The sequence below is a fragment of the Glycine soja genome, chromosome 9, assembly GCF_004193775.1.
Source record: "Glycine soja cultivar W05 chromosome 9, ASM419377v2, whole genome shotgun sequence".
Taxonomy (NCBI): Eukaryota; Viridiplantae; Streptophyta; class Magnoliopsida; order Fabales; family Fabaceae; genus Glycine; species Glycine soja.
The window spans coordinates 13,420,110-13,430,141 of record NC_041010.1 but is presented as its reverse complement, the minus strand read 5'-3'; the positions used below and the strand labels follow the sequence as shown (position 1 = coordinate 13,430,141).

The 10,032-nt window shown below is 35.6% G+C and overlaps 1 protein-coding gene across 1 annotated transcript; it reads right to left on the bottom strand.

Annotated features, from left to right (window-relative positions):
* Positions 1-9,037: 9,037 nt before the first annotated feature.
* LOC114367849 lies at positions 9,038-9,808 on the bottom strand. Its single transcript, XM_028325062.1, has one exon. It carries the CDS (start codon positions 9,666-9,668, stop codon positions 9,315-9,317), a length of 354 nt encoding a protein of 117 aa, XP_028180863.1. The 5' UTR covers positions 9,669-9,808; the 3' UTR covers positions 9,038-9,314.
* Between the last annotated feature and the right edge of the window lie 224 nt (positions 9,809-10,032).

Sequence of the window (10,032 nt, the reverse complement as noted above, 5' to 3'; positions counted from 1 at the left end):
TATTAGCAACATTAAGTTTGGGAGTGGAAAGAGCGAAGACAACTCCATCCATGTCTAGCATGGTATGAATGCATTCTTTCCATCGATGGAAGTTTTGGCCAACAAAGACCTCAATTTTTGAGACGTCAAGTAGTGACTTGGCAAAGGTTACAGTCAGTGGTGTGGGGTTGAAAGCGTCGACATTGTTACTGGTTTTGTGGCTTTAGCCATGATATAAACCTTTTAGATTATTGTTGATGAAATCAAAAATCATGAATCCGGTTGAATTTCTTAAGGTGTGGCAGTCACTGACCTAAAAGGTTTATCTGTGGTGTCCCACACATACCTCCCAGGATACAATAGGAACGTCTTAGTGGAGCTAACATTACAGAACTCGCAAAGATAAACAACCCTTATAAAGAGGAAGAAAAATTAATAGAAACAAAGAGGAGGAACAAACAATATCACTTGATCATAAAAAATTTCCCACTCACACACTCTTTCTTCTTACGTTGCAGAATATATATATATATATATATATATATATATATATATATATATATATATATATATAGACACACACACACACACACAAGAAACAAATATTCTTAGTTAACAATATTGTTAGTAAAACAAATATATAGTAACATCACAACTAAAAGATATTATCAATTAGTTGTTTTAAATGGTCAAAACAAATATTATTAGTTAACAAAATCTTTAACGTTCGAAAACAACTTATGTTAGTTATCAAAATTTCACTTAACCATCATTTTAATGTTAAATCATTAATTAAGAATTTGAATAAGTCAAATGAACATTAAACCAGTATAAAGAAAACCTAAGATAAAGAAATTGGGAGTTATAAATAGTTTATAATGTTCTTTAATTAAATCTTTAAAAAAATCTTTTGAAATAAACATTAAAATTACAACAATCCCCCATATATTTCATAACAATAAGTTATATTTAATAAATAAAATAAAATTCATGGGTTAACATGAGGTGTAATGCATCGGACCTAGTATAGCAAGCTATATGAACCATATCTAGACTGATAGGACTTAACACACAGTGTAGTTGGTGTAGCAAGCTATATGAACCAAAAATACATGGCGTGTGATAGTGGTCTACCAATCACAAGACACCTCTACAGTCTTTGTTGTTATCGCTGTGTTGCGCTACTAGGTCATGCGCGTGCTCGATATTCATGAGTGCTCTAGAGATCTCACCAAGATCTCATGCAAGCGGCCCCACTTGACACTCATATATCAAGTGCATGCTGCAAATCATACACCACCCATAAGGGATACGAAAATCATTAAAAAATTTATAAGATGTAAAGCTTTCTCAAACACATAAAGTTTACTATAAAGTTTATCCTCTCATTAATGCAGCCCTAACACTTTTTCACACCATAGGAAGGGACTAAAAGCAAATTGATAGAAATCAATTTGAGTGTTAGCAAAACTGACAAGTGACTTGGTTTTACCCATATGAACCTTCTTCATGGGATCTCCAATCACAAAGGTTGGCTTACCATCACTTGTTTGTTTTCAAGTGGATTAAGTACTATTCCCCTCGATGTTTCTAATATCATATTCCTCCCTAGGGGTTTTGTCAAAGGATCTGCTAAGTTTCCTTCTGACTTCACATAATCTATGAGAATTGTTCCATCTTTTAGCAGCTGCTTAACCACATTATGTCTCAATTGTATATGTTTATTTTTCCCATTGAATGTTTTATTCTTAGCCACAATTATCACTAACTGGGAATCACAATGCATAGATACTGATGGGGTCAGTTTCATTCCCAAAGGAATGTTAGCTAAGAAGTTTTTCAACTACTTAGTCTCACTACCAGCCATCTAGAGCAACAAACTCTGATTCCATTGTTGATCTAGCAATAATAATTTGTCTAACTGATCTCCAAGCTACCGCACCACCACAAAGAGTAAACACATAACCACTAGTGGATTTTGTTTCATCTGAATCAGAGATCCAATTTGCATTGTTATACCCTTCAAGTACTATGGGAAATCCACTATATTCAATACCATAATCTATGGTACCTCTTAGATATCTCATGAGTTTAGCAAGTGCATCCCAATGGTCCTAATTAGGAATATGGGTATATCTACTATATCTTCCTACTACATATGCAATATTAGGTCTAGAAAAGTTCATCAGATGCAATAAGCTCCCAATGATTTGTACTTATTGAGTTTGAGCAATTGGTTATCCTTTATTTTTATTTAATTGAGAGTTAGCGTCATAAGGGGTACCCACAGGCTTAAAGTCATGATATTTATACTTCCTAAGAAGTTTCTCAACATAATGCTCTTGGGATAGTAATATATTATCTCCCTTCCTTATAATTTTAACTCCCAAAATAACACTTGCTTCACCCATGTCTTTCATATCAAATTTGGATGCTAATAAAGTTTTAGTTTTAAAAACTATATCCTTGCATGTACCAAAAATAAGCATGTCATCCACATACAAGCATATAATAACATGATCATCATTCACAAACTTTGTATACATGCATCTATCAACATCACTACTAGAAAAACCATCAATAAGTAAAGTCTTATTAAACTTTTCATGCCATTGTTTAGGCTCTTGTTTTAAACCATATAGGGATTTCAAAAGTTTGCACAGTTTATTCTCTTGACCATCCATCACACACCCCTCAGGTTGAGTCGTATGTATCTCTTCCTCTAAATCGTCATTCAAGAAAGTTGTCTTAACATCCATCTGATGAATCACTAACTTATGGATTGCAGCTAAGGCTATCAAAATCATAATGGAGGAAATTCTTGTAACAGGTGCAAAGGTATAAAAAAATCTATGTTAGGTTTCTGAGTAAAACCTTTAGCAACCAACCTTGCCTTGTACTTATCTGTAGATCCATCAGGGTTACACTTCCTCTTAAAGATCCATTTACATCCAATAGGATTAGCACCCTCAAGTAGATCTACTAAAGTCCATGTATTATTCTTTTCAATAGAATCAATTTCAATCCCAATGGCTTGCTCCCAAAGGTTTGCATCTGAAGAACTAATAGCTTCTGAAAAACTTAAGGGATCATCCTTAATAAGATATGTATAAAAGTCATCTCCAAAAGATTTCTCTGTCCTATGTCTTTTACTTCTCTTCAAATCCTCCCTTATAGGTTCAGTATAGGTTTTAACTAGTTGTTCAAGACTAGAAATGGTACTAGAACAGGCACTAGTCCTCAAAGGGAAAACATCCTCAAATAACTCAACATTCTTAATCTCCACAATAGTGTCACACTCAATCGTATCACTCTTAAGAACTAGAAACCTATAGGCAGCACTATGTTCAGTATAACCAATAAACAAGCAATCAGAAGTCTTAGATCCTATTTTCCTTTTCTTTGGATCAGGTAACATCACTTTGGCTAGGCACCCCCACACTCTCAAATATTTTAGGTTTGGTTTATATCCTTTCCATAACTCATAAGGGCTCAAACCTGTTCTCTTATGTGAAATTCTATTTTGTAAAAAACAAGCAGTCAAAAGGGCTTCTCCCAAAAGATTGTTAAGAACAGAGGAACTAAGAAATAAAGCATTCAACATTTCCTTAAGGGTTCTATTTTTCCTTTCAACTACTCCTCCATTTGACTCGGGTGAATATGGTGGGGTTACTTCATGAATTATACATTCCTTTTCACAAAAGTTATTAAACAAAGTGTATTCACTACCCTTATCAAATCTTAGCCTCTTGATTTTTCTATTCAATTGATTTTCAACTTTAGCTTTATAAGATAAAAACATATCAAACGCTTCATCTTTGTGTCTAATTAGATAAACTTAGTATATCTAGAGTAATCATATATAAAGGTTACAAAATAACTCTTACCTCCTCTTGCCATAGTTTGTTTTGAATCAGCAAGATTAGAATGAATTCAGCCTAGCAATTTAGTTTCACGTTGTACAGAAGGACATGATTTCTTAGTTAATTTTGATTCAACACATATTTTGCATTTCTTACTTTGTTTCTCATGCATATTAATTAAACCTAGTTGTCATACCCTAATTTCGTCCGTGGATTATTATTTGATGATATACAACCTTTGATTGGCCGCTTCGAGATACTTGGCACCCTTTGTTGCACAATATGTGAAGTCCCGAGACGTGCCGAAAATCAAAAGGAAGCAGGCTTACGCGATCCGTGAAAATTCCGTAATGTGACGGAAATCGAAAGGAGGTCTTTTTCGCAATCCGTAAGTTTTCGTAACTTCTTCGAAAACTAAAAAAGAGTAAATACATAATTCGTGAAGATTCATAATCTTGCGGAAGGAAAATAAGTATCGTTACGAAATTCGTAAAGTTTCGTAACGTTACGGAAAAAGAATTACCAAAAAAAGGTAAAGGGGGTGTATTTAATAAAATGGGGGGTGCAAATAGTAATTTTCGAATCTGGGCCATTCTAGAGGTTTCTGGGCAATTTCTTGCTTAAGTTTGAAGCAACCTAGCTCGTCTGGGCGAGCTAGGTGGCCACCACACCCCCCATTTTGTTGAAAAATGAGATTCCAGGGCTTCCGGGACACCCGTAATGCTTCTGTAAAATTCCCATAACCTTAAATAAGAATATTTAACTTAATACGGGTGAGAGGGAAGAGAAAAAAAGAAGAAAATCAAGTCCTATATGCTTCCGTAAGGCTTCCGTAACTTTTCCGTAAATTAAGAAAGCAGGGGTGAACTTATCAAAATGGGGGGGTGCAAATAGAAATTTCGAAATTTTAAATTGGGCCTTCCAGAATGTTTTTTTGAACTGGAGGAAGCAACCCAGCTCGCCTGGGCGAGCTGGGCGGCAACCTCCTCCCCCTTTTTCCTATAAATAGGCTGAAGGGGGCTGTTCTATGGATCTCGGATGCCCCTGGTGAGGTATTTCAGCTGTTTTGGGTGAAAAAAATTGTTTCCGTGAAGAAAATCCAAGCCGAGGTGCTTCCGTAACGCTTCCGAGATGTTTCCGTAAGCAAATCCGTGAAGATTTTCCTCCGTTATTCACCGTTCTTCATCCGTTCTTCGTTCTTCAACGGGTAAGTTTCCAAACCGAGCTTTTCAATTCATTCTATGTACCCGTGGTGGTCCACATTTTGTTTCATGTATTTTTATTCTCGTTTTCATTAACTTTCCGTACCCCCTTTTGACGTGCTTCAGTCATTTATTTAAGTCATTTCGCGCCTAATCTAAAAATAAAATAAATTTCCACCGATCATTTGAATTGTATCATCCGTTAATTTCGGTTAAAATGAATTCTGACCGTTCGGTCGTGCCGTAACCACGTTGGAAATAAAAAAGAGGTAAAATAATGATATAATAATCAAAAAAATATCTTTTAGTAAAATGAAGCACAAAAATCAATCGGACGTTTTCTCTTTGGGATTTCTCATTCTTAATTGAATTGACTAATAACTAAAGCGAAACTAAGGCTAAAATCAACTCGCCTAGTCAAGCTCGTCCACAAAAAATAGGGTTTTGAAAGTTTATCATTTCAGTTTCTTACCAAGTAAAATGGATCATTTTTAAGGTCCAACGCCTTAAAATGATCACCTTTCAAGTAAAAAGAATCACTTGATTCACACATAAGAAAGAACTACGTAGGTCTGATTTCCTCTTCGATGGAGGGTACGTAGGAGCAAAAGCCCCGCTTTTGTCGACCTCAAAAAATAAAAAGAAATAAGAGTTAAGATAACACAATTCCACAATTCTAAAAATAGGCTGTTGTCCTTTGGGACAAACGTGAGAGGTACTAATACCTTCCTCAAACGTAAATACAACTCCCGAACTTAGAATTTTCATTTTGACCGGTTTCCTTCGGTTTTCCCGACGTTTTCCACAAATAAACGTTGGTGGCGACTCCGCGCATCTTTCCTCCTTTGGAAAGCGCACCCGTGAGCCTCGCCTTCGCTCGCCCGCGAAGGGCACGTTGCGACACTAGTTGTTGCAATTTCATAACATACGTTGGACTAACATGTCCTAATCTAGCATGCCATATATCATAAGAATCAATCAAGTAAGCATAAGAAGATGCATTTTCATTAATCACTTCAGAAACATTGAGTAAAAAGAGACCCTGATCATAATAACCCTTCCCTATAAATACATTATTCTTAGTCATAAATATCTTATCAGACTCAAAGGATATCTTTACCCCAACCTTTCCCAACAATGCTGCAAAAACAAGGTTAACTTTGATGGAGGAAACATGTAGCACATCATTCAAAGCCGGTGTTTTCTCAATGTGAGCTTGAGAAGAACTTTTCCCTTTTTTGAACCAGAGTAGTTCTCGAATCAACAAGATAAACTTGTTCTTCTCCATCCTCCACAACAGTGTAGGAGGTAAACATACTCTTATTAGCACATATGTGCCTGGTAGCCCCATAGTCTACCACTTATTTGTTCATATGGGTGACAACATTCACTTGAGAAATGACCACAACAATAATGTCATCTCCTTCCACCAGGTTAGCCCTAGGCTTACGAGGATTGTCATTTCTCACAACTCTATACTTGCACTGAGGAACAAAATGTCCTGGCTTCCCACAAACAAAACGTGCTCCCTTTTTCTTGAAAGAAGGATTAGAAGAAGGAGCAACACAAGGGTTATTATATTTGTACTTATTCTTGTTATTGTGATCAGTTTTGTTGACATACCTCTTATGAAACAATTTGTCTTGTACCGTGTTTGCATTGGAAGACATTGCTTTAGTCCTTGCTGCAACACTTTCCTTCCTATTTGTATCTTCTAAGATAATGTAGGAGATAAGGTTTGGCAGTGAAATCTGTTTGTGCCTATGTTTTAACTGTTGTTTGAAGTCTGTATAGGACTCCGGTAGCTTCTCAATCAGGAGTTCAAAAATGAACTCGTCAAGTAGAGAGATGTTTTAAGTCTTTAGGTCTTCCAACAACTTGTGGTATTCGTTGATTTGTACCTTGGTGTCTTTTTCTTCGTTCATGGTCCAGAGGTAGTAGTTAGCAATGATGAATCTCTGTCTGACCACGTCCTCGACAATTTATTTGAGTATGAGAGGGTCCTATATCTCTTTGGATTCCTTGTAGGAGCAGTAGACATCGAAAAGATCAATAGATAAGGCACCTAACAAAGTGTGATGACATGCCTTATTGGCCGGAACCCATTGTTGAAGTTGACTAGCTTCAATAGTGGCATTAGGTTTGGGAGTAGAAAGAGCGAAGACAACTTCATGCATGTCCAGCAAGGTATGAACGCGTTCGTTACGGAAGTTTTGGCCAGCGAAGACCTCAATTTTTAAGATGTCAGGCAGCGGCTTGCCAAAGGTTGTAGTTGATGGCGTGGGGTTGGAAGCGTCAATATTGTTGATAGGTTTTGTGGCTTCAACCATGATATAAACCTTTTAGATTGTTGTTGTTGAAGTCAAAAATCACAAATGCAGCTAAACTTCCTGAGGTGTGACAGTCACTGACGTAAAAGATTTATTCACGGTGTCCCACACAAACCTCTCAGAATACAACAAGAACGTCTTAGTAAAACTAAGATTACAGAACTCATAAAAATAAACAACCTATGAATAAAGAGAAAATATATTATTAACTAATTATTTTAAATGATTAAAACAAATATTATTAGTTAACAAAAATAAGTCAAATAAATACTAAACCAATATAAAGAAAACATGACATAAAGAAATTGAGAGTTATAAATATAACAATTATCATTGCAAAATATAAGAGCATGTCTTCACTTAACGCCAATATGCAAGGATCAAAATTATTGACGAACCAAAAAATGAGGAAATACGATCAATTAATTTTTTTTAGGAATAAAAATAAAAAATCAAAAAAGTGCCGGCACAAATAAACATAACGAACCCTTTTATAAATCTTTGACTACTAGACATAACCGATTGGAGCAATCTCCTTTGTCTTTTTTACTGGAGTACATCTTAGTTCATTAATATCTCACCGGTATTTACGAATATTATAGCATTATTTTGGTGCAATCATGCATCAATCCATTTGGAAGTGGATGCCATGATTCCTGACCATCCCATATGGGTCAGGTACCGTCACAGACGAAAATTTTTAAATTATACAAGGACAGCAATCTAAAGAAAATACTACCTCTATTTTTATATATAAAATTATTTTAATTAATTTATATTTTTTAAAAATAATTAATTAAATTAATTATATTAAAATTATCAATTATTTATATTATTATTTTAAAGTTATTTTTTATTTTTCTCTTTACTTAATACCTTCTCACCGGCGAAAAATTAATATCTATAGTGAAAATAATAGCATTAATTAAAAACATTATAGGATAAAAATAATCTTATAGAGGGACGAAAGTAGTTTGTTAGTCTTTTTTCCAAAAGAGCATCATAAGTTCTGGAAATAGTAATTAATTAGCTGTGACTCCGTGTGTTGCCAGCTCCCACCTTCTCATTTATTCGCAACAAAGTTGAATGTATTTAACAAAGCCGCTTAACACAACACATCACATGGTGGCAACAAGACTCAACCCCATCCAGCAAAGATAATCTAAGCAACACAGATAATAAATAATTGAGATAATTTTTTTCATCCGTAAGAATTAAATACCATATTAAAAAATTTATAATATTCACATTCTTTATTCAATCAATTGAATTATATTTCGTTGATAATTAGGTTAATTAAGTACTTTGTTAAGGATTTCATTCTTATTTATGTGTGTAAAAAGAAAATATTAACAAAGACAATTTAATAATTTTTACACTTTTTGAGTAAGACTATTAGTTGCAAGATACATATACAAGACAAATAATTTCTTTATTCAAATAAGCACAATCTCTTAAAAACAAAAAAAAGAAACCACCGAGCAAGATCCCTCCTTGAATCACGATTTGCATTAATGCAGTTTTTGGTCGGCGATCAAAATTCAAACCAAATTAAAGAAAACAAAAACTACGCATTCACTCGCCCAAATTCTGAACTGCAACATCAAGATTCAATATATACATGAACCCCAAGTAATCCAAAAAGCTGAAATAGAGAGAGATGTACCCTAAAAAGATTAATTAATATATAATTAATAAGAAAAAAAAATCAATTAGCTTCATTACAATAAACGAAGTCGTCCAATTCCGAACAAACTAAATCAGGAGCCCCAAGTCAAATTAAAAAAAAAAAGTTAACAAGACCTCAACTGAACCGGAGTCGAATTATTCAAAACTACAAAAAGAAAAGAAAAAGGAAACAAAACAAAATAGGAGTTTTATCAAAAAGATCATCCTGGTACTGGTAGTATTAAATACTCATTAATTGATTAATTAATTATTTAATTATTCATCTCAAATAAAACTACTAATTTGTTTTTAGTATTTCCCTCTTCGTCGTGTTGAGGCCTGAACCCAGCGGCGGGAGAAGAAGAAGGCGAGGAATGCGTGGAAGTTGTTGATGAAACCATTGACAAATTCCCTTCACTCCAAGCCCTCCTCATAGGGTAGGACACGTTGTTGCATTTTGGCAACTTGTGCCTGCACGCTCTGCTGCTGTTCCTCCTCGACTTGCTGTGCAGAGCGCAGCCGCAGTTCTTGTGGTAGGGGCGGCGCTCCACGTCGTTGTCGTAGGCGGAGATGCAGCCCTCGTAGATCGGCCGGAAGAGTCCGTCTGCGGCTGCGGCGGAGGCCATGTTGTTGTCTAGCCAAGAATTAATTAATAATTTCACACTAATAATAATTCTAAGCTGACGCTGCCCGAAGATGTGTGTGCCCCCCCCCCCCCCCCGAAGGTTTTATAACCCGAGAGGTTAAGGCTGTGGAAGAACAATGGTGGGCGTTTATATAAGGAGGGGGTAGAGGAAGTTAAATAGAAAAGGAGACAGAGAGAGAAAGAGAAAGAGAAGGGACACGTTTGGTTGGTGTCGACAAACGGCACATGCGGGGTGTGAAGAGGATGTGAGAGGCGTGTCTTGTGGGTCACTTCATAGGTCAGGTATACGCGCAACACAATATAAGTAGAGTGGATAAATAGGTTCAGGTCCATGGACCACTACT